General features: G+C 48.8%; 1 protein-coding gene across 1 annotated transcript in view; it reads left to right on the forward strand.

Moving 5' to 3' along the window:
• The window catches only part of Itga9 (integrin subunit alpha 9), a 268798-nt gene that overhangs the window by 196103 nt on the left and 47343 nt on the right, over positions 1 to 25352 (forward strand). Inside the window, exons 21-24 of the mRNA XM_055601549.1 lie at positions 15571 to 15657; positions 17703 to 17782; positions 22138 to 22227; positions 24782 to 24890. Of these exons, the coding sequence (XP_055457524.1) occupies positions 15571 to 15657; positions 17703 to 17782; positions 22138 to 22227; positions 24782 to 24890 (366 nt within the window). The remainder of the gene's footprint in view (positions 1 to 15570; positions 15658 to 17702; positions 17783 to 22137; positions 22228 to 24781; positions 24891 to 25352) is intronic.

Here is a 25352-nt window from a genome sequence, read left to right on the forward strand (position 1 = left end):
GAAAGAAAGAAAGAAAGAAAGAAAGAAAGAAAGAAAGAAAGAAAGAAAGAAAGAAAGAAAGAAAGAAAGAACAGGCTGAGTAAGCCATGGAAGCAAGCCAATAAGCAGCCCTCCTCCTCGGTGGCTTCAGTTCCTGCCTCCAGGCTCCTGCCTGACTTCAGTAGGTGGTAGGTGACGATAGACTATGATGTGTAGCTGAAATCAACCCTTTCCTCCCCGTGCTGCATTTAGTCAATTTATCACATCAAATCGAAACCCCAGCTAAGGCAGGCATGCACCACCACGTCTGGCTCACACTAAAAATCTAAAAGAGAGAAAAAAGCCTTATAAATATAGTTATATGTATTTCAAATAAAAATAAATAGATGTGCTTCTGTAATTTACAAATGTTTAGTTAAGGAGGAATTTCCTCACAAGCTCCCTTCTGTCCGAGTGGCCTCTCCCAGACTGAGCATGCTTTCCCAGCTGAGGCAAAGTGCTTCTCAGAAGGTCTTTATGAAACACCTTCCTTGTTTTTGTTTTTGTAACGATGTTTATCTTCTACGTGCATGTCTTTTTTACTTGCAGTACTCTCAAGTACATTAAAGATTCAGGCACAGTAAATACAGCTGATTCTGCCACCTATCCTCTGAGGTGCTGTGTTTTTCCACCTTCAGAAGTCTGCTCCTCAGCCCCCAGGGGACATGAGGACAGGGTGGAAAGGAGGTACGATGCCTTCTTTCTGGGAGAAAGGCTGAGTACTCACAGCCTGCTGAAATCTCTGCTGTGCTGTCAGCTTCCTCCTGCGGACAGCAGATCTGTTTCTTGGTCCTTCCATGGATGAAGAGTAGAAAGTGAGCAAACATAAGGTGACGGGGGGGGGGGGGCCGGACACGCTCCATCCCTAGCAGGCAGCCCAGGCTCAGGGGACCACATGGTTGGAAGATCTTGGATGTGGTAGTGAGATGCATTATTGCTGGTAAGGGGTTGTCTAAGCCATGGACAAACTGACATGATAACAGCATGGTGGGGGCTCTGAGGAGAGTTTAGTCCCCCACACCAGAGACAGAGGAAATGGAGAGCCACAGGGAAGAAGGTGCGATCTCCTATACCTTTGAACGGATGGAAGTGGTATCCCAGCAATAGCCTGCAGTCAGGCTGACTCCCAGGACACAGAGAAGAAGGCTGGGGTGGGGGTGGGGGTGGGGGGCACCAGTACCTCCTTTGACTTAAACTCTCTTCCCAGGTGTGAGCTCTGGGCACCTGGTAGTCTGTTGCTAGAGATCACAGTGTCTGGCAGCCTTGGATATCCGTGAGAGAGGAGGGCTGCTGCAGGTACGATGGCTTGACCAGCAGCTAGATTCTGGCATTAGTCTTTCAGTGATAACAGATGCCCTTTCCTGAGTGCTATGTAGGACTCAACAGGGCTCCAAGATGCTCTCCCTCTTCTCCAAGACTTTGCCCTATTAGTGTACAAACAACCCCATCACTTGTTGGGTTAATACAATAATCAGTTATTATCGCTCCTAACTGTCGACATTAGCTGAGCAGGTTTTCAGCTGTGAGCCAGGTTCGGTCTCTTGGCTGACCTTGCTCTTAAGTCTGCGGTTACCCAGCAGATCAGCTGGAAGCTAGCTGTGGTCTGTAGCTGGCATCTCTCAGTGAGCTAGCCGTTGTTTGCATGGTCTCGGCAGCATTCCAACAGAGCAAGCAGAAGCCCAAGGCCTCCTGGACCGGGGCTTGCAATAGCCATAGCATCACTTCAGGGGCGTTCCGGTGGTTGGATCCAGCCACAAGTCCTGCTGAAATTCAGAGTGCAAAGAGCAAGTTGACCTCACGATAGGAACAAAGGTCAAGTGGGAAAGAAATAAGGATAAAGGAAGACTACAGAATCATGGCCACTTTTACAAACCATCTACCCCCGCTCCTAAAGGGTAGGTGCGTTTGTAGCAATGTTTTTCAAAGGGCAACTTGTTCCCCAGGTGACATCTGGCAAATAGTTGTCATGGATAAGTTGGTTCTACTAGGAGCTAGCTGGTAGGAGCCGGAGGTGCTCGCTAGGGATGCAGGCATGCAGGGGCGCTCTGACGTCTCGTAGCTGGAGACTCGGGGGGAGCTACTGGAAGGAGGCCCTGTTATTTTCCCATCAGGTCCCTGCGGTGGGTGACTGGGGTATCGCATGCCACAGTGACCAGCTTCCTCTACAGCAAGCCATCCAAGAGCGGAAAACCAGGCAGGAGCTGGCCTCCAGTGACCCCCATCAGAGGCCACACCGAAATTCCTCTACTGCCTCTGTTCTTCAGAAGTAGGTCGTTAAATCTGGCCACAGTCAGGGGAAGCCCGACTCCTCCTCCCAGAAAGAGCATCAGATAGGTCCCGGGAGCTATTTAAAGCCACCGTACTAAGAGCTGACAGTCACGACTTACGAGTTAAGTACCGAGTTTAGCACAACAGTAGCTAGCAGCCATTAGAAGCAGAATCTCAGCCACATCTCGCTCAAGCACCGAGGGCCTGGGGACACAGGCCGCCACCAAGTCCTCCTCAGAGGTAGGCCTCCCCTCAGGGAGTTCTGCAGGGCGGCAGAGGGTCCTGTCAAATTCACACTTTCACATGTTCCGCTCTCAAGTGTTCTAGCGGGTATCCCACAATACCCCTTGTGCTTGGAGCATCTTGACCTTTCCTCCCTGCACAGAGGAACTGTGTCTCAGTGCTACAGCAGGCAGGCTACCTCAGGGGCCGGTTTCCACCCCGCTCTGCTGCCTGCCTGCACAGGCCTCAGAACCGTAGGATATTTGTATCTGTTTTATCCCTTTTTGTGCCACACAGTAGAAGACCCAATCTCCCTTACCAGGAGTGGACAGAGAAATTTTTGTTCTGCAAAGTGAAGAGCTAAGGTTTGCTTGGGCCTCAGCTTCCTGCTGGACCTCTGGAGTCCTTGTGGTGTGTCTCCGTCTGTCAGCTTCTTTTTTCTGCTTCAGGTCCACGTCCAGACAGCCTGTCCCCTGAGGGTGGCAAGAGCATGGCCAGGTCACCATGAGGAAGCGCTTTGATTCCAGGGAAGTTTCAGAGTCTCACCGGGCTGATTGGCATGGTGTGGGTCAGGCGGTCCTGTGTTGCTGAGCTGGGAATGAGAGCGAGTGCCGTGTGTGCTGGCAGGCGAGAGCAGGGTAGCGTGGTGAGTACGGCAGATGGAGACCGGTGTCTGCTATAGCATCATTTTCCCATTTACCAGTGAAGAGAACTGGGACTCCGAGCTGAAGCTTGGCTGAGGTCTTCCGCTGAGCACAGGTCGGGGAGGAGTCTTGTCTTCCATCCCCTACTCCCCACCAAGGTCCCATTCTTCTCAGAGGACCTATTATGGGGACGTGGCTGCTAGTAGGTTTCTTATGGATACACACACACACACACACACACACACACACACACACACACATACACGTGCACATGTGAGCAGCACCAAATAACAGAAAACAACTAAAATAAAGGCATGGAACTGGGAAAGAGATGAGGTCGGAGCCACCAGAGGGGGCTGGGTAAGGTGGATAGATATGAACAATATATGTTAATATAAGGGTGCGAGACTTTGAAAGAATAAAATTGTCATTTGATTTCTAATCATCTGCTGAGCTATGTCGATGCCTCCTTCCCTGGAGGCCCTCACCTAGAAGGTTCTAGATGAAGGGGCTGCCTTCTGGCTCCAAGGGCAGCAGAGGGCAGCGGATGGAGCCACATAAGAAGGAGGGACTCAAAGAGACAAAACCAAACCAGAACCGTCGCCTCAGAGAGACAGGCTGAGGGAATGGGTGAGGGAGCAGGAACCACTGGAGTGGCCCAAGTGGGAGCTGCTTTCAGCCCTTATTCAAGAAGCCAATGGCAGGGCAAGAGATTGGAGCCTTATGTCAAGAAAAGCTCTCCCTGTTTTTTCCAAAAAGCCTGGAGAGCTTTTTTGACCCAGGGGTGCCAAGACAAAAGGTGACTGTGCAAGGGTATCCTGGGCATTCACTGCCAAAACGGTCTCAGAAGACAGCCCTGGCCAGAACACACATGTTGGGTGGAGCCAAGCTAGGCCAGATTGGAATCTCGGTTTCAGCCAATTGATCGCCACTGTGGCGAGATGCCCAGTCTCGAGTCCTCCTTTTCCTCATCTGGGCAGTGGAGACTGCGAGGCTTACCTTACAGCGTCCAGATTAAATAAAAAAGGGCCTGGCTTGAAGAAGCTACAGGTTGATGTCTCTTACCCAAAATTCTTGGTTCAGAGCCGTTTCAGATGTCAAATGCTTTAAACTTGGGATGCCCAACTTGAACCTGCAAACGGCAGGCCATTCCCTTCTCCGCTGGTCTCCTCTCTGCAGAGCTGTGTGAAGTCTACTTTCCAGCCCCGTGTTTTCATGAGGCTGGTGAGTGCTGGTGGCTCAGGAGGGGCTTTCGTCCGTCAGAGGTAGTCCTCAGGCCTCCCTACCCGGCCCACACTCTGAGCTACGAGGCACATGCAGATGTGTCTGGTGGATCAGCACATCAGTGACCACCCTTGCCTGTGATTACCCTCAGAGGTCCAGCCCAGCCCAGGAAGACACTTCCCATCCAAGGACAGGAAGCACCCCAGTGTCTCTAGGGATCTAACCGTTGTGCCCACTGAATAAGCTCCTTACATCTGATGGGTCCCAACCCATCAAGAAAGCCATGGGCTCCCTAGTCAGTCAGAGGCTGGCTGAGCATCCGTCCATAAGCTGCCTGAAGCTCGGCAGGCCATCCAGTGACAGACTCGCTCCCATGAGTGGGACAGGCAGGTGATTTGAAATGAAGGGAAGAAAATGTCTCCCTCAGACCCTCTCAGACTGACACTCTTGTGTGAGCAGTGTGAGGCCACCCCTTCTCAGCCTGATGCCCTCTGGGATGTAGTCTGTGATCTGGATCAGAACACCAGGCTGGAGCTTCAGCTTTCCTGAAGGGCCCTGGACATGTGTGACCTTGGATGAGTTTCCTAACCCTCAATGAACCCCAGAATCCTCACCTAAAACGCGGGGTGGTCATACATGAATCCTGTGGGATTGTTGAGAGGCACACTGTGATGTTCAAACAGCCTAGAATCACCGTGGAAGAGGGATTATGGAAACCAGGGGGGCCGTGGCTGTCCCTGGGAGCTTGTCTAGCTGATACAAAAACACACAGGTCGAAGGCAGGCAGCACCAGTCCCGACTGTGGGGTCCCAGACTGTGGAAGAGCAGAGAGAGCCAGCTCCGCATTCAGCATCCTCCGGACCCTCTGCCCTCGGCTCTCCATGTGATGTAACGTCCTGCCTTGAGTTCCTGCAATGATGGGCAGCACCCTGAAACTGTAAACTGAATAAATGTTCTCCCCTAAGCTGCTTTCTGCAAGGTGGTTTTCTTTTCTTTTTTTTTAATACAGCCACAGAATTAAGACCAGCAGAAACGTAGTACCCACCTGAATGTGGACAGAGCCCACATTAGCTCTGTCCTCTTAGTTTCCAGGCGGTCTGAGCAGGTTGTGGATCTTACTCTGAGGCAGTATGAACACCAGGAGCATCTATCAACATGTGGGTAACAGAGCCAAAAATATTTGAGAACGATTTTCTGAGTCTTCTCTGGATCCTAATAGCCACAATGAGAACCTGAGATATTAAATACAGGATTTTCCAGGTTCCCCCATCCTCCCCCTGAGAAAACTGTCAAGAAGAGGCAGCTGGAGCATGAACATCAGCGGCCCAGCTCTCTCTCCTCGGAGACTCCCACAAGCAATGCATCAGTCGGCCTCCCTGAGCACACAAAGAAAACTCTCAGAAGCAATAACGTGATGAGTCTGAGCTTTAAGAGGCACTTAAGCGAATTAAGATCAATAAGCAATCAAGTACGGCATGTTAGTTGGCACGCCGAATGTTTCACTGGTGGACTTCGCTGTTTTAGAAGATACTGGTCTCTGAGGACAGGAAGCTCGTGAGGAAGCGTCTCTGTCCTGCAACATGTGCTAGGATATGAGGTTTGTAAAACATGGAGCTATTCCCTCAGGGTCTGACCTCAAGCAGCTGTCTTCGTGGGTGAAGCACACAGAGACATGGAGGATGAGTGTTTGTGTGGGCGTTTGTTTCTTACTTTCTTACGTTGAGGTCCTACCCTCCTTCATTTGCTGTGACAAATACTGTAACCCAAGGCAACTTAGAGAAAGAAAGGGTTCATCATTTGCCTTTCATTTGCAGGTCACAAACCATCACTGAGGGATGTCAGGACAGGCAGTCATGCAGGAGTTTGAGGCAGAAACCAAGGGAGAATGTTTCTTGCCGACTCACTCCTAGGCTCTAGCTCCTGCCCAGGAAAGGGTGCTGCCCACAGGGGGCTACGCTCTCCTCCAGCAGGCAGCAGTCAAGACAACGAGTCCCTCACAGGGCCACCCATGGGCTAATGCCATCTAGGCAATTCTTCAATGGATGATTTTAGGCTTTCCTCTCAGATGATTCTAGGTTGTGTGAAGTTGACAAAGCTAACTAGGACAGTTCTCTACAACAAAATCCTGACAAAAATATCACGTAATAATGATTTCCTAGGTAGTGCACACAGGGGAATGAGGAAGCAAGCCTGGGCAGGTATGATATCAAATAACGTACTCATGAGGGAAAAGGTGAGGGACTCTGGCACAATCCAAGGTATAATTGTCTGAGACAAGGGACTGTAAGAGTTCTCTTGAAGGAATTCCTGGGCACTGCTGTCTCCTGTCTCCAGGCAAAGATGGTTCTAAGAAGCAATGGTCATCCTCACACACACTGGTGCTAGTGTGGGATGCAGCAGAGTGCATTGTGAGCTCTGTGAGGACACTGACAGAGCTGTGGCAGCCTGGGCAGCACCCTCCCCACAGCCTGTTCTTGGAGAGTTGCTGTGTGGTCAGTCCAGCCATGCGAAGCAGGACCAAAACAAAACAAACAAACAAAAAACCTAAATTGAGAAAACAAGACCCGGGAAAACACCTTGAAAATGAAGAAAAATAGGAATAAACAAAACTGTCCAGAGCAGCCAAGACACATAGAAAATGTTGGTCATCCAATTACCTCTGCAGTATCAGCAGCAGGTCATAAACAAGCCTGCCCATCCACCTCACCCCAGCTGCTGAGGCAGCTCCTAACGTTCTCAAGTCTATCGTGTTACAAGCAGCACAGACATGCTGTGCCTTAACCAGCTCACAGCATTGTGGCTTGGCCTTTTTTTCCCAAAGGACCAGGAAAAGTCATTAAGTTCCACACAGAGCTCTAGCAAAATAGAGTTTGAAACCTGGTCATTAAGACACCCTAGAGCAACCCTCATTATTTGTATGGGTCACTCGTTCCAAGAAACTGGCTAGTTAACCAAAGACGCTGAAACCAAATGTGGAAGACCAAGAATAAAGCTGGAAAGCAGAGCCTATCTCCCAAGGCATATGGACTCCAGCATTTAACTACATTCGTAGACACTTATTTTTTTAGTACTATTTTATGTGTAATTAATGTTTTGCCAGCTTGTATATATATGTACAAGAAGAGGGCAGCAGATCCCCTGGACCTGGAGTAACAGGCGGTTGAGAGTCATCACATAAGTGCTGGGCACTGAACCCAGGTCCTCTGCAAGAGCAGCCAGTGCTCTTGACCACTTGAGCCATCGCTTCTGCGCATAGTTGGTATTTCTCAGCTCAGAGCTCCTGTAGAAGTGTCGTTCAACTATTCTAATGATGCATGCAACCACTGAAGTTCTTGGCTTCAGACTTTCAGGCACTGTGCCCATGATTGCACACCCTGAAATAAGGCCTGTGCTCCCTTCTCTCTCCTATGGGAAACATAAAAGCTTAAGACTCGGCTGGTGTATGATTCACTATTGCATCAGCTACCAAGACAATGGCTTTATGTGTGTGTAACTTCAGGTTAGCTCTTGAAGTCCTGTCCACGCAGGGCGCTGTTGAAAAGCGATACCTCTTGAGGAGATTGGCCTTGGTGTGAGGATGTTTTATCATTGTGGGCCTGGCCTTGAACATGATATCGGGACCTGGACCCCTTCCCCACTCTCATCTCCTTGACTTGGTGAGGTAAGCACGCTGGCTCCATTCCACACTCCCACCAAGATGCCCTACCACGGGCTAGTTGATCATGAGCTGAAACTATGAGCCAAAGCCGTTTCTACCTTCACATTGGGTTTCTTAGATATCTGTCACAGTGACAAAGCTGAGTAGAACACATGTTTAAACACCAGAAAATCCCCAAGGAGAGGGCTGCATCTGTGAACCTCCAATTCTGACTCATGAGATGGTCACAACATCTTCCAAATAAATCTATGACAGAGCACAAATTCTGTGCTAGCCCCGGGGCCCTGGGCACAGCCTAGCATCTGCCAGGTAACGCTCTGAATGAGAGCCCTCTCCACTACACCAGGCAGCTTGAGGGAGGGGATTTCAGTTATTGTCATTCATGACGGCACTGACCTGCACATTCGGATGATGGGCCAGCCTCCACCATGACGTGAGTGTCTGTATGACTCAAGTAGTCTAGTACACCCAGTTTTAGATTCTGTAATCTTAAAGTACTTACAGATTTAACGATTCATTCCAAAGGAAGATAAAATTACAGCAGTAATGCTGAACTATAGAATGGAGTTTACAGAATGGAGTAGGGAGGCCTGGCGCTTTTCTTATAAAGAGTTGCCCATTCCATCTTCTTGAGCACAGACTGCCCGAACACTCAGACAGTAATCACTCTTTATTCTCAGTTCTTCCTCCTCCTTTCTGCCAGGACAGGCATCCTCCTGAGAGACAACAATGACAGGATTACAAAGGCATATGGCCCAATAAAGGGCATTTGTGGATACTCCATGGATAATAATTCATGAAGAAATTGACCAAAGGCATGTGAGAATTGAAAACATGCCTGTTTCACATATGAGAATTAGTTTTACCAAAGTTTTTTTTTTTTTCTGTTGTAGCAACGTAAAAGGCACAGGATGCATGGATAGATGGATCGATGGGTAGATGAGGGGTATATGGGTGGGTAAGTGGATGGAGAGATGGATACATAGGTGGCTGGGTAGGTAGATGATGGATTGATGGATGGATGGATGATGGATGGATGGATGGATGGACGGGTGGAGAGATGGATAGATAGGTGGCTGGATAGGTAAACGGATGGGTGGATGGGTAGATGATGGATGGATGGATGATGGATGGGTGGAGAGATGGATAGATCGGTGGCTGGATGGGTGGTTGATAAATGGATAGATGTATGGATGAATGAATGGATGATGGATGGATGGAAGGATGGATAGATGGATGGACAGATTTTCTCTGTGACAAGCAGGAGCCCTGGGGTTAGAGCTCATCTGAGTTGTCTACAGCGTTGTACTGTGAATGCACCCAAGCTCAGCTGACTCACTGCTGTCCGTGCATGGTGTGCAGGGAATTTGACACCTAAGGCTTTGATCTGAGGGCTCACACACCAGTGCACAGGAGTCGAGCTACTGCCACACTTACATGCCTCAAAGGAGCTGGTGTTTCTCTTCAGGGTAGCATATGCTGTAACCCCCACACTGGTGGTTGCTGCTTTAGCCTTGAGAGCAAGAATTTCATAGAGGACTCACACTCAGGATTCTTTCTAAAAAGCCTTATGCTGAGCTAGTGTGGTGAAACGTATCTGCAGTCCTGAGAGTCAGGAGGTAGAAGCAAGAGGATTTAGAGTCCAGGTCTAGCCTTGACTACATAGTGAGACCCTGTCTGGAGAAAAATAAGAACCCCACAGTGGAGAAGAGGGCCTAAAGTCCACTAGAGGACCTTAACGCTGCTTGATTTCCAGAGTTCTTAACTCTAGAGCCCATAAGAACCAGGCAGGCAGCTTTCTGCCAGTGCATACCCAGGCTGCCCAGCGTGGCTCAGTGCCACACAGGGGCCTCTGTGTGGTCTTTATAACAAAGCTCTCTGCCACTGTCTTCTCTGCAGCATCAAATAGATTAGAGAGGTGCCACTGTTTGGTGACCCGAAGCTCTCTGCCAGGGCCTGGGGCTTGGTGAAAGCAGCATGTATTTGATTTTTTTTTTTTTTTAAATCATGTCCTCAGCCAGGACTTATACACAGCTGCTCTCCCAGAAGAGTCTGCTCCCTGTTAGGAATCGGTGACAAATGCTCATTGATTATCATCTCTGAGGGCTGCTAAGCAAAAGGAAAGTGATACAAAATTACTCAGAGGCAATGAACAAAGCAGCATGGGGGAGGTGACGTCAGTAATTCCAGAGCATCCCTTTGAGATGAATCCCACAACCAGGTACAGTGGCCCACACCTGTAATCCCCAGCACTCAGGCAGGAAGAGGCAGGCCCATCTCTGAGTTCCAGGCCAAGACTAGTCCACAAGGTGAGTCCAGGACAGCTAAGGCTACATAGAGAAACCCTGTCTTGAAAAACAAAACAACAACAACAAAACAACAACAAAAAAAAAAAAACCCCACAAAACAACAACAAAAAGTCACATTCCATGAGCACTCCACATTTGTCTACCTGTTGAGGCTAGATTGTTCCCTGCTGTACTAAAAGGTGTTAATGCTGTTCCCTTAAAAGTGGGCATCCCTTCTCCACCATCAGTCCAGTGGCCTCTGTTCTGTGCCTGGCACTCTGTAGGCTAGAGGAACAATAGTGAGCATGTGAATCGCTGAATAAATGAATGTGTTGGTGGATGCAAAGACAGCATAAGGCAATGGTGAAGGACCAGATACCACACGCACCATCAGAGGCTCAGGCTATTTACAAAAGGTTCAAGTGAGAGGTCTTTCTCACACCCATGTTGTGGTCTGTGCTAGACTCATGGTGCTCGAGTTGGACCGGGAGACAGGGGATTTATGTTTAAAGAGTCCATGAAGAGAGGCAGGTCTGAGCACGCATCCAGAGGCCCACTCAAATTGGCTCCGTCCTTTGCTCACTAGGAACCCTCCAGCAAGAAACAGAAGGCCTTTGCACCCCAGTGTCCTCCTTGTAAAATGAGAATGAAGAGGGAATCAGAGTCCATACACACTGCCTGGCATGTTGCAGAGCCATTGATAAGCAAAGGTCATCTACAAAAGCCATCCTCATCCTTCAGCCCCAGCAGGGACCTCCAGCGTCATCTCAGGGAGGTGTCATGACTTCATCCCGCAGGTGATAAAATTCAGGCTCGTAGAAAGCCTCGTTTATTTGCACGATGGCACACATAGCTGTTTCGTATCTGAACCAACAGTCAAAGCCTACATGTGAATGCCAAAGCACGCTAGCTTCCTAAGCTGCAGGCTAGCATGTGTTTCTGCGAGGTCCTGTCCAGGTCCTGTCCAGAGACTGGACCTCTCAGAGCAGAACTATTTCGTGGCTGACTCATCATTGAAGGGAACCAATAAAGTCTACTCTGGGAGTAACCCCTCTTTCTGTTGAACCGGGTCTTTGGGAACTTTGCCTCTGGCTCCTCTGTCAATTAGGGAGTTTGGGCTAGGACACCTCCAAATGGAACCCCATGAAAGCACACTAAGGAAAGGAGCATCAAATCAATAGCCAGACATGGAGACCTGAGGGTGAGCTTCGGTTTGGCAAACACATGTAGGAACTAGAAGACGCAAAGTCAAAACTCCAGGTTCACACTGACTCTGAGTAGTCCCACCAAGGGACTCGCAGATACTCTGTTTCCAATGACGGCTACACTGGTGGCCGAGTGAGGCCCTTGTCTAAGTCTGAAATCAGACCCTCCTGTGAATGAGAGGAAGGAGGCCAAGAGGCCAGAGAGGCTCACTGCCTTCATTGTCTGATCTTCTCAACACCACCACTTTGTTACAGAGTCTGGAACCTGGCTCTGCTGGCCGTGTGCCCAGAACTGGGGCAGCCAAGGTATGTCTGGAAAAGAAGGCTTCTTCAAGGCAAGCATCCCTCATGCCAGGCAGGCCAGTAAAATGAGCTGCTGTTTGCAGCCCGTCCCTGCAGGCTCGCAGAAGCCAAGCTCCCTCACTCAACCAGTGCAAAGTCAACAGCTGTTGAATGCCAGGCATTGAGAATATAGAAGCAAGTGTGTACAGACCAAGGATGCCTTCGGTGTTAATTGATGATTTCCTATCTTGTGCATGGTATGTATTGCTATGGTATTTCACTTGGATCATAATTACCTGTGATGTCCACAGAGGGACCTTGTCAACTGTCTTTGCTAGCCAGGGAAAAGTGGGGCTGGGAAGCAGGCCAGTTAGTGAGTTGGCCTGAAGTCCAGTCCAAGATTTCGTAGTCAAAATATTTTCAAAAGATTTTGTTGGGACTTTGCTTGCAAAATAAACAAAAAACTTGTGAAAACAGGTTGGCTTTAAGCTATGTTTAAAGTCACTTGGCATTTTTATTATGACTGTCGAAGATATCTTAGACGCAAGGTAGAAGCCTGTGGTATGGTTAGCCTCTCCAAAGGGGCCCTGCCAGGGGCTGCAGAGATGCCTCAGCGGTTAAGAGCACTTGTTACTCTTTCAGAGGACGAGGGCTCACTTCCCAACACCCACGGGGAAGCCCTCAACCACCTGTAACTCCAATCCCACGGTATCCAGTGTCCTTTTCTGGCCTCTGGGAGTACCAGGCATGTGCAGGGTGCACACACATACATACAGGCAAAATATCCACCCATAAAAGAGCAAAACAAATAAATAAATCTATTTTAAAAATGAAGTGACACTGCCCTGAATAATTAAGTAAGAAAGTGACAGAATACTGGGTAAACAGCTATTATTTGGGAGTTTTCTTAATATATGATACCCTACACCTTCTAAAGGCTAAGTGTGTGTGTGTGTGTGTGTGTGTGTGTGTGTGTCACAAGATGACCTGTAATAGTCATTTCTCTCCTTCCACCATGTGGGTTCTGAGGATTGAACTCTTGCTCATCAGGCTTGGCAGCAAGTGCCTTTACCCACTGAACCATCTTGCCAGCCCAGCCTTCTTGCCTGGAATACATGAGACCCAGTTTCAAAACACATTCACACGTGCAAGGGGTTGAGGAAGAAAGAGAATGGATGATCAGAGTTTCCTCCGAGATTACACATTTAATAAAGTGCAGCTCAGGAATCTGCTTTTTCAAATTCTTCTGTGGTGCCACCAATGCAGCTGATCTCAGGTCTGGATGTGAGGGCCGCTAGCTTTGGGCACAGCCAGCGCTGGGAAATTTAAAATCAGTCGCATCAGCTATTCTCAAGGTGTTGAAAGGACTCACGGGGCTTCCCTCCTACATTAGTTTATCTCCTATTGTTTGTGTGGTTGTATCTTGTAATTTGGGGTGTTACACTGCATTGCTACTTTCTAAGATAAATTGTCTTAATGTTTAACAAGGTACTTAAGTCGTTAAATTTCACTCAATGAATTTTCACAAGATGGCCAAACCTATGTAAGTAGCACCCAAATCAAGAAACAAACAAACAAACAAAAACAAAACAACAACAACAAAAACCATCCTGGGGCTGGAGAGATGTGCCCCTGAAGAGGACCTGAGTTCGGTTCCCAGTACCCCCGTGGTGGCTCATGAGTGCCTACAGTTCCAGCTCCAAGGGTCTGCTTGAGAACCAAACACATATGGTTGCATCCACAGACACATAAAATAAACACATTTTTAAAAAAATTTAAAAGCATCCCCAACGTTCCAGAAACTGTCTGTGCTGTTTCGTGACTTCTGAGTCTGAATTTTGTCATTTCTGTTTCCGTGTGTCTGACTGAGCTCATAAAATGCATTAATGTCAGGCTGTGTCCATGAATTGGTGTGTTGTGGCAAGTGCTTGTATTTGTAAATATGTATTTCATATGAATGTGAGTGTGCCCGAGTGCATGTATGTGCACGCACTCAGAAGGTGTGTCAGACCCTCTGGAATGGGAGTTACAGGCAGTTGTGAACCATCGTGTAGGTTCTGGGGATCAAACCCTTGCTCTCTATGAGAGCAGTAAGTGCTCTCAACTTCTGAGCCGTCTCTCCTGCCCAGACGTTCATGTTATTGATTTTAACAATTTATAGGAGTGTGAGAAGTAGAATGTGAAAGTTGGGTGCAAGAGCAAGTGTAGGTGCGTGTAGGAAGTTTTAAGAGGTGGAGGCAGGGTTAGAAACACGAGGGTGTCCTCGGCTACACGAGTTCAAAGCCAGCCTGGGCTGAATGAGAGCCTGACTCAGTACAAAGAAATGTGGCTGGAAGGAGCATGTGGCGTTCCAGTGCCTGAGTCTTGATGCCCTTGTCTTCGGCCATGCTCATTGGTCTGGGCCACCAAAGGGGTGAGGGTATCGCCTCCAGAATGGCCAAGTCTTATCCAGACTCTTGCCGGCTTCAGCCTCGTCAGCTGAATGTCGTTGGCGACGTCCCATGACTTCACTGAACTCCACTCCCCAGACATGGAGCACAAGGATGGCGCTCAGCAAGGGTTGGCTCTCTGTTACTTTTCTGTGATATCCTAATTTGGTCTCAGGAGCTCAGAGCGCCGGTGAGCCTCCTGGATTCTCTGACCGCAGTTGGAAACCTTATTGCCTGAGCGAGATAGAGCAGCTTCCTATAGCTTCTCTCTGCGTTCTCTCAAGCCAGTGTTTACTGATGCAGCCTAGGCTGGAAACACTGTAAATGCAGCCTCACCCTGGCATGTGCTCTCTCTCCCCTGGGAAAGCTTATACTCGAGCTGTGGAAGGAAACCCTGTTTTCCTTGGCGTTGTCTTGAAAGGGGTGTTTAGTGGGTCTGCTCAGGATAAAGGAGACATAAAAACGGGTTGCTTTTGAGTACAAACCTTTGGAAGCTTCCAGCCTACCTGTGGTCCACTCACCAAGGCTGCCTAGGTTTAGACTCCGCTTCTTCTCTCATTGCTATAACAGAACACCTGGCAAAAGCAGCCGGAGGAAGGGAAGGGTTGTTTCGGCTCACAGTTTGAGGTATACAGTCCATCATGGTTGGAAGGCACGTCAACAGGAGCATGAGGCCGCTGGCCACGTGGCATCCGCAGTCAGGAAGCAGGAAGGTGCGAATTCTGATGCTCAGCTCGACTTTTCCTTTAAAAAACTGTTCTCATTATTTATTGCGTGTATGTATGTGTACATGTGTGTGAGGGTGTATGTACCATAGATACATCTGTGGAGATCAGAGGGCAGTTTTAGGGCATTGGTTCTTTCCTTCTCTCCTGCGGCTCCTGGGGATTAAACTCATGTCATCTGGCTTAACAGCAAGCACCTTGACCCACTGAGCTGTCTTACGGGTCATCTTCATTTAGTCTCTATTCCTAGTCCATGGCATGGTGAAGCCCAGTCAGGGTGGATTTTCTCTTCTTAAGTAAGTCTTTCCAGAGACATTTTCACAGACACGATGAGAGATGGTCTCCTGTGCGATTCCAAATCTAGTTCAGTTGGCAGTAATGGTTAAGATTTAAATTTATCCGTAGTTCTGTCCTCTGCTGCTGCCTCAGGGAACCCTGGGAAAATGGACAGCCAGAGAAGAATTGAGGTTAGGTCTGGTCTCAGAGCTCCTTAGCCCACCTCAGCCAGGGATGACCGAACTGCTCTCAAGGACCTGATGGCCTCCCTGAAGTCCTCCTACACCTCTGTCTTCTGTGCAGTCACCTGTCGACACTTTTTTCATTTCAGGAGGAGATGGGCATTTCCTGTGAGCTGCTGGAATCAGACTTCCTCAAGTGCAGCGTGGGGTTTCCTTTCATGAGGTCAAAGTCGAAGGTAAGGCCGTTGGCCAAGAGGGATGCTTCGTAGACCATAGTGCCCCAGCTCTTCCCATCAGTCAGTTATTGATGCACGCGAGCGTGCACACGCACACACACACACACACACACACACACACACACACACATATATTTTCTTCTAGGACATTCTGTACTCCTTTGAGTGCCCAACACCACATAAGAGAATGTGTGGTATAAACCTGTGACCCACAGTCCTGATTCTGACATTCCCTTGGGTCCTTAGTATTTTCTGAAGACCATTCAAATTTTTCCTGTGTTCTTGTTCATATTTTGAAAAGTTAAAGGCATTGAGGTCAACTTGATATTTAGAAGGAGACGAATTTCTTAAGCTCAAATAGTAATATTATATAGCATAGAAGATATTCATGGAATCTGCTAGTGGGTGCCATGGTTGGGAAAAAAATGATCAGACTGGTTGGTGGAAACAAAACTAGAATCTAAAGAGGCTAGGTCTGCCTTTGAGTTTGTAGATTTTTTTTCATGCTAGGATCTTAAAAACTCCCTACTCTCTGATTTACCTTTTGCTTCCACAAAAAAAAAGTAGAGGCTCCATTCTTTGCCCACACCTAGATGGTAGAATCAGACATTTTAACCTCTTTGAGTCTTCAGCTTTTTTGTCCCAGTACCTGGTCATTGTTTAAGAGACAAATAAGGTTTGCTGATATCTTGGCAAACCATGCAAACCCATCAACTGTGTTGAATGTGCCCTGTCCCATAGGCTACAGCCCAAAATGGGGCAGAAGGAGGAAGGTGGGCAGCTTTGCCCATGGTGAAGCATGTGGTTTGAATGTTAATGTGTGTGTGCACTCACCACTTTAAGTGTTTTGAATAACAGAAAGCAGACTTCATTGAGAGACCCACACTTTCTTGAACATGCTATTCTACTGTAAAAACCTAACCCATGTCACAAATCAAACCCAAAATGCATCAGGTAGAATGTGAGTTAAATTAACATGTATTAATTCTGAAAATGCCGTGAAGTCAATAGAAACAATGACTATCAGAACACTGTTTTCCTGTTTCCCCTGCAGAGGCCACACACATGAATAATTCTATTTCATTTTCCTTTTGAAAAGTCCACATGCAGATGTCAAGACTTTTAGCAAGACTAAACCCAGACGTGAGGGGTTAAGAAAATCCAGCTAGTTACACAAGGACTGAGCCCCCCCCCCCACCTGTGGCTCCTCACACTCCCCTGTCCCCACATCCTGGGGTCATCAGGGGCTAGGACACTTGCTCAGGCTCATGGCTACACTGCAGGCCCACTTTGATTAAAGACTGTGTGTTTCTGCCTGTCACTTCCAGCCTGAGCAGTTTTGTGCCTTTGTTTCTGGTTTTAACTGTCACTCAAACCCTGCACCCATTCCTAACTTCTGTCTTCATATGGTTGATTTAACTCAAATGTCCAGCCAGTTCTGACTCTACTGGGACAAGACCCTTGACCGTCCCTTCTTTTGTGTCCTCCTGTCCTATCTTCATACCTCATCCTTCTCATAATCCAAGTCCCTCTGCAGCAGAGATTTCTGCCTAGGAAGGATGTTCATGTCCATCATAGATAATGGTACAGTTTAATGGTCTAGCCCATTGCTCTCAAGTAGCATTCAGTTGCACAGAATTCAGTGTCTCAAAAAAGCATGCAATTGCCTAGGATTTATTTTAATGGAAACCAAATAAATGAGATACAATCCACAATCTCTCAGCATTTGTTGTAATTGAAAACCATCTTGTAAACATCACAGCTGATGAGATATGTGAACTCGGTAAAGACTGGGACGGTTGAGGGAGTGAAATCAGAAACTCCTGGTTTTACAGTTCCAGCATGCCACTGCCTCTGGGACTTCCTGTGGCCGAAAGTGGTGGCAGGGCCGGGAGAGGGAAGGTTCTGCTGCAAATCAGATACACATTAAAAAATCACCCTTGCTGTGCAGGTGACAGTCCAGAAGACACAAACCATTCTAGAATTATAGTTTGAGATGTGGAATGCTTGTGGGTGCCAAGTGTGCTCTCTTTCTTTTTCCCTAGTATGAATTCAGCGTCATCTTTGATACGAGCCATCTGTCTGGGGAAGAGGAAATTCTCACCTTCATTGTGACTGCTCAGAGGTAAAAGGGACTTAAACAGATCCCCTCCCCCCAAAAAAATAAAAAATAAAAACATTATGCAATTAGGGAAAGAACCTGCTTTGGGCATCCCTGGAATGCAGAGGATTCAGAAATGGCTACTCAGTGATAAATCCGTGTAGCACTGGGTGACAACAGATCTCTGCAAGGTGGTCATTAGGCTCTGCTGGCCTGGTGTATTTGTTGGCTCACATCTTGGAGTCCAGTAATCAGAGAGCTAGGAATGAAGACAGCTGCCTGCACAGTGATTTTTTTCTTGAAACCTTTTGTGTCTGAGCTTCCACAGGAAGATGCTGTCTGCACTGCATCATGCTCTGGCTCCTTCTGTCTTCACCTGTGTCTAGCTTTTTCTCTCATTCAACCTCTCTCCATAAAACTCCCCCTGTAAAACTGCCTCTCTCTCTGCATTGCCCCTTAAGCACCTTCCCTTTCCTCTCTCTTCCTGTGAGTTGGGCATATCCTATTCTGTCATAGCTTTCTCTGATTTGTCACATTTTCTGCCACTCTGTTGAACATAACTTTCAAACATGGGTGCTTCCTTCTACAAATTAACTTTACCTTCATGGTTTGGGATTAAGGGTGTGCACCACAATGCCTGGACATAAGCTTCTCTTTACCTGAAACCTGTTCTATGCCAGGCTGGCCTTGAACTCAGATCTGCTTGCCTCTGACTCCTGGATTAAAGGCTGGTTTGTATTCCAGCGGGATCACACAGAGCTAGAAGGTCTTTGGATGTGATCTCTTGCCAGAACAACCATGTTCTGAATTAACGTTTCTTTACAGAGTGCAGTCAGTCCTGCCTTTGTTAGTCTTCCCTGGAAGCACCCTCATAGACATGCATGTCTCCTGGGTGACTGTAAACCTACTCAAGCTTAGACCAAACCCAGTTAGGGCCGCCATCCCTACTCAGCGCTTCTGACTGAGCCTGGGAGGCCTGAAGATCACCCAGTCAGCTACAACTGAGGAGAGACGGGCCTTGTGAGGTGACATCCTAGTTCAAGGTCATGTAGTTAATTGGTCAGTTCCTGCTTGGCTGGGTTTCCCAAATCAGACAATGTTCCCCACGGTTTGTCAGGCTAGGTCATCTGTCTCTCAGGGTGGGGAAAGCCACCTGCAGCCTGCGCAGTTGGCAGAGGCACCCAAACAGTATATACAAAGAACAGGCCTGTCCCAGAAGCCAGGTGGACAGTCAGCGAAGGGCAAGGAGGGTGCTGACTTCTCCCCTTGTATAGCTATGTGAGCTACCTTCTGGAGCCACCTGCTTCTTGAGCCTTGAAGCAGCATGGAGGCATCAATGCTGGCAGCACCAATGCAGGAGGCGGCATTAGATCAGTGGGTGGGGACAGGCAGAACCTGATGAGGTGCGGGCAGGTGTGGCTGGACACCCAGAACATGTTCATTTAAAGGTCTAGTTGTTGCGCTGGAGAAAGGGCTCCATAGCTAATAAGAGTGCATCACTCTTGCTGAGGACGGGAGTTCAATACCCGACACCCAGGCTAATCACCTTACAACTCCCACTGAAACCTGAATCTGACTGCTGGTCCTCGGACCCACAGAGAACGCAGCATTGCTGGGCGGACCCAGCATTGTGCTCTGTCCTTCAACACCTAGCACGGCCAGGGGTCACAAAAAGGAACAGGACGTGGAAAGGATTTCCTTGTCAAAAAGAAAATGACACATCCTGCCTCTAGCCTCACACCCAGAGAGGGCAGAGGGCAGATGCACAGTGCTGAAAGCTTCCTTCCCTCTTAGAATGACAGGTCCACTGGCTAGGAGTGTGCTGGGCTTGAAGGCCCACTGGAAACACCTGTGAACTCTGGCATCTGCTGATACCTGATGCAACCCCACCCACTCCTGGGATTTGGCTCTAATTGGTTTGGAGTAAGAAGAGGGCATTGAGGTTTGGGGAAAGACTGGCTGATTCTAATTAATGAGCAAGGCCCGCTAGCTCTGTAGTCCTGACTTCTGCCCAGCATGCCACTGCTTGGTAAACGCCTGTTAGAGGTGCCTGCCATTTGCCAGTTACAGTGCTAAACACAAGTTACATTTTTAAATGCCTACTACCTGCTAAAGTTTTAAAAACCATCATATAATTAGTCTAAGGCTTTCCAGTTAATTCCTTATATTATAAATGTTAAGGAGATCATATAACCTTTTAAACATACTAGACTATTCCACATTCTTGCTTCTCTGGAAGATTTTGTGGAAATCTGGTCCACCCTTCCCCAAAGACTTCTCCTAACACTTGACTCCCTGCTACAACACACAGATCTCTAAAGCTACTTATCTCAAACCTGGCAGTTAAAATATCAGTCATTCCTCTCTTCCATCCCCACCCTTTGAAGGTTTCTTGCCTACTTACAGCTTTCAGAGGGCATCAAACTGAGACTAAACAGTGTCTCCCGGCCCTTCAGCTCCGCCATCAGCAGCCTAGCCTCACAGCCCACTTGGAAAGGTCCCAGCACATGAAGCTTGAGGAATGGCAGAGAGCTGTTTGATGTTTGGTGTCTTTATCTCAACTTTTCAGCTTGGCTCATTCTGGAATGGTTACTTGATGACAGATCAAACCGCTATTAGGTGTGAGCTGCCAGCAGCCCCAGGTGGCTGGAAAGATGGCAGGGCAAGGGATGACTCTTCCATCAAGAGCCAATTACCCAGGCCTGGGAGGATGCTGGGCGTAGGGCGGGTGGGGACCAGGGTGGCACCAGCTGCACTGACATCGAGGTCACCCTCGGACTGTCCCTGGCAGTGACTCAATGCTTAGATTACTCCCTGGAAAGGGCACGGTAAGGCATCTGGCCATGCGAGCACCTGCTCTGCAGTCATGTGGCAACCTTGTGAAGGACTGATGTCATCTCATGTGCGGAAGTCGGAGGCGGATCCAGGGCCAGTGACAGTGGCCCTGCATAGTCAGAGTGGTGGAGCACCATTGTCTCTGAACAATAGGAGAGAGAAGGGCTGTGAGGGCTATTTCATTTCTGTGGCCATTCAACACTTGCTGGTGGAAGAGGAAGGCGGTGGGCCAGAGGGCAGGACACCAGCGCAGGCGGGGTTAGCAGATGTTTGTCAGCTGTGTCTAAGGGGTCTGGAGGGCAGGCTTCATGTTCAGCTGGGGTGTCCTGTCCATTCCATGTGACAGAGCCAGCCTTCACTGTCCCAATCAGACCCAAGAGCCATGTCTCTCCCCAAGGTGGCCACTGTCCACCTTGGGCATCCCAGTCCTGGTTGAAGCTTAATGAACTAGTGAATCTAAGTGAGTAGAGCCTGGCTTGGCGTTCCATTGAGCTGGCTAAAATCCTACTTCCCTCTGGCTCACAGTGGACCTGTAAGATGTCTGAGCTGATCTCTTAAGTCCAGAGTGATGATCCCTGTGCCCCTGGACTCACAGTATGCTGTCCATAACCCTCCTTCCTGGCAACCATGTCCTAACTTTGATGGTCACTATCTGTGCTGGCTAGTTTTAACTGTCAACTGGCCACAGTCACTGGAGAAAGAAGCTTCAAAGGAGGGATCTCCTGGATAGGCTTAGCCTATGGGCATGCTTTTGATTGCTGATTGATCTAGGCAGATCTAGCCCATTGTGGGCCCACCAGTCCCTGGGCAGGGCATCTTGAGCTGCATAAGACAGGAGAAAGCTGCATGACAGCAAGCAGGCAACAGCAATGCATTCAGCCCTCTGTTCTTGACCGTGGATGTGATCTTCTAAGTTCCTGCCTTGACTTCCCTCAGTGATGGAAGTCACCTGAACACACACACACACAGAGAGAGAGAGAGAGAGAGAGAGAGAGAGACGGAACAGGGTTTCCACCTGTAGCCCCTCACAGCACACTCATCAGGAGGACTTAAATCATGGCTTCTGCCTCCCTGTTGGGGCTTTCTCTGGTGAAAGCCTACTCACCTCTGTGACGAGGAGGTAGCAGAGAATTCCTGTCTTCTCTCTCTTCTCCACCACAGTAGTTCTCAGGGGTCTCTATGCCCTCAGATGGGATACCCAAGATTCATGTTCTGTCCTCCTTCCCAAAGTTCCCCACCCCAAGAGAGCCTGAGTCCCCGCTGTCTCCAGTGTGCTCCTCCTGGATAGCAAGCCTCCCGTGGCTTCCTCCCTTTCCCTGTCTCTTTCTCTCTCACCCGTCAGTGTTTCCTGGAGTCACCTCCCACACACACTACTCAGCTTGTCCCCCACTTTATTCATGCCTCTGTACAGGGGGACTCTACCGCAAACAGAATGGGGAGGGAGAGGGTGAGTCTGAAGACTCTGAGGGCTGGTGTGCCACACAGGGCAGGCAGGCCAGCTGCTAAGTGGCTCACCGCTGTCCCTTCATGCTTCTCTCACACAGTGGCAACACGGAGCGCTCTGAAGCCCTACATGACAATGCTCTCACGCTGACGGTGCCACTGGTGCACGAGGTGGACACGTCCGTCACTGGGTACGTATCCAGAACACAGGGCACCCAGCGGTGGAATGCTATGCTGCTCCCGGATGCACGTGTCACCACCGAGGACTAGTAGCCCACCTACCTCCCTGCTGCCAGCCTGGGATAGCAGGGAGAAACTTCATCTGCCCTGGGGCCCACACCCACCTCCCATTCCCTTCTCCCTTTGGACTGTCCCAGCCACATAGCTGGTAACACAGGAAGAGTGATGATAAGTTCTCTGTGTATCTTTACATGAGCCTATTCTAAGGCCCTGGCCTACCCACACTCCGGAACGCTGTACAGTGACAGGCGCTGTGGTTTTGGGAGGGATTAAAACACCGGCCAAAAGCCGAGGGGCGGCAGGGTGCAGTGTTCCTCAGGCCCTAGCTCCTGGGAAGGCTGCCCTTCCGATCAGCTCCATTCTTACTTCTGGCTTCTCATATTACCTCCTCTGCCTGATGTCTGTGGTGGTCTGGAATGCGCAGGGAACCACCACAACAGCAATTGCAACCTGTCCGGGTGGAGGCCACGGCCACTCTGTGCCGCTGGCTTTGTTGGAAAGCAGGGCTTTTGGCTGTGTCCACTGGGACACAAAGCAACCTGAGTCAGCTCTCAGCCAGAGCTCAAGTGTAGAAAATGAGAATTTGGTTCCTCGCTGTAGCTTCAGCAAACAGACTACAAACCTCCCTGACAGTAAAAAGGCAGGGGTGCTTGGGGGAAGGGGGGATCAATTGGTTTAGATCAAACGAGAACTCAAGGAATCCCTTACCCCCATGCAAGCTGAACTTTTTCTCCCGTCTCAGTTTTCAAGTGCTTCTGGATCTAAGCCTTGGTCCAGAAGGGAGATGGTTGTTCCACAGAGGTGGGGGTGGGGTTAGGGGCATCCCTGCAGTAGCTGGACTCTGCTGGGAGGCAGCAAAGCAGCAGTTCTGCAGTTCTGCGTTCCCATTCAGCACTTCGTAGCGTGGCTCTTAGGCCCTCAGCACTGGTGGGATACGTTTGCAAAGGGGCACACACGCCTGTGTTCACAGCTGTCTTTAAGTTTCCTTATCCGTCCTGTCCAAGGGACAGGCTTTGTCCTCGGGGATGAAGGGAAAACACCCCACACACTCTTGATCATGTTGTCAAGGCCTTAGCAGACCTTGTTCTGAGGTACCCCCAACAAACCAGGCAGCCCCTCCTCTTTCCAGGGACGTGTGGGGTGAGTGTAAATGAGCCAGTTCTTGCCATTCGGCCGTGGTTGGGACTCACCATGTTACTAAAATAAAACGCTCACATTGAGGTAGAGGCTGCCGTCCTCCTGGACTCGTCCCGAAAGACCTCTCGCTGTTGTGTTAAGAGCACCTAGAGTCCACTGTTAGAGATATCAGTCTGCTCTATGGGGGAGGGGAGAGCAAAGGGGGAAGGCTGTCGGGTTTATTCACATGAGCAGTGTGAAAAGTATTCTCACCAAGTGAGGAACAACTCTTAAATCGCCCCTTAGAAGACCCTGATCTAACACTTCAAGATAATGTCATCATTTAATTCATTCCCCTTTGAAATACCTATTTCTTTTTAATTTTTTAGTGCATTTATTACTTGTGTGTATGGGCAGGCAGGCATGAGCAGGCACAGGCGCCAGACAGCAAGTGGAGGTCAAAGGTCAACTTAGGGGCATCGTCTCTCTCCTTCTACTACGTGGGTCCCAGAGATTGAACTCTGGCCATCAGGCTTTGTGGCAAGCATCCCTACCCCCTCAGCCATCTTGCAAGCTCCTAAAAGACCCAATTTCTAATAAGCAGTGAGTCTGACAGATAGAAATGATGCTTTAAAATGAATTTGTTACAGTTTTTTTTGGCAAGTACATAATTAACTTACATTTATTTCTCAAAAGCTTGTTATCAGCATACTATACAGAAATGCCTCTCAAATGACAAAGTGTATAATTTTATAATCAATGGGTTTCTGTTGGTTTTGGGGCTGAGGTTGGAGGGTTTTTTGTTTTGTTTTGTTTTTAGTTTCTGCAGCTTTTGATTTTTCAAACTGTGTTTTGGAAACATAATTGGGGTGATGGTTGGGTAGATGACTTAACAGTCAGTTAAGTGCTTGCAGAATAAAAGCACAGAGATCTGGTTTCGGATCCCCAGGACCCATGTAAGAAGCCAGGGGTAGCCACGAGATCTGTAATGCTAGGACAGGCAGATCCCTGGGGCTCTTGTTCAGTGACAGTTCCTGCCTCAGGAAATAAGGTAGAGAGAGGAGGACACCCAATGTTGACCTCTGACCTCTACACCTATGTGTTCACACATGAGAACCAACAGATACATATACACAAAGAAATATAATCTCAGTGTGCAATGTTTCTGTAGCCTGTTAGAGTGGCCTGGCGCTAAAAGACATGCCAGGAAAGCACGCTGGGACGTCCAGGGCAGCTGGGTCCATTCATAGGAGAGAAACGTGAGCATCCCAAGAGCAAGAAAATCTGGCAGGAGGCACGGGTACAAGAGGTGACACCTGAGGTCAGCCCAGCAGTGACCTGTGGACCTCACTCAGGTGGGATGACAGGTTTCATGCTTTTCTCTTTCAGAATTGTGTCCCCAACCTCCTTCGTGTATGGTGAGTCTGTGGACTCGTCCAACTTCATTCAGCTGGATGACCAGGAGTGTCATTTCCAACCACTGAACGTCACTCTCCAGGTATGGGCCCCGGGGGTGTGTCCACTGATGAGAGGGCCAACTTTTATCTTTGTCTTCAGAGGGAACTGTTCCGGTCTGTTTTTTCAGTTGGGGGCAGCAGGGCAGAGAGAGAGAACCACACACCTGCAGACCTCTGTGTTTTGGGAATTTAGAACAGCCACCCCAAAGAACAGAGGTTCTCAGTGTTCCTAATGCTGAGACCCCTTGATGCAGTTCCTCATGTTGGGGTGGCCCCCAACCATAAAATTATTTTTGATGCTGCTTCTTAACTGTAATTTTGCTGCCGTTGTAAATCATAATGTCAATGCCTGAAATGTAGGACATCTGATAGGCGAACAACAGATGTGGAGCCACTGCCAAAGAACAAGACCTTTGCCAGGAAGGCTTGTTTGGGCCACGATCCAACACACACACACACACACACACACACACACACACACACACACACACACACACACACAC

The sequence above is a fragment of the Psammomys obesus genome, unplaced genomic scaffold (assembly GCF_907164565.1).
Source record: "Psammomys obesus unplaced genomic scaffold, mPsaObe1.curated_primary_1811, whole genome shotgun sequence".
NCBI lineage: Eukaryota > Metazoa > Chordata > Mammalia > Rodentia > Muridae > Psammomys > Psammomys obesus.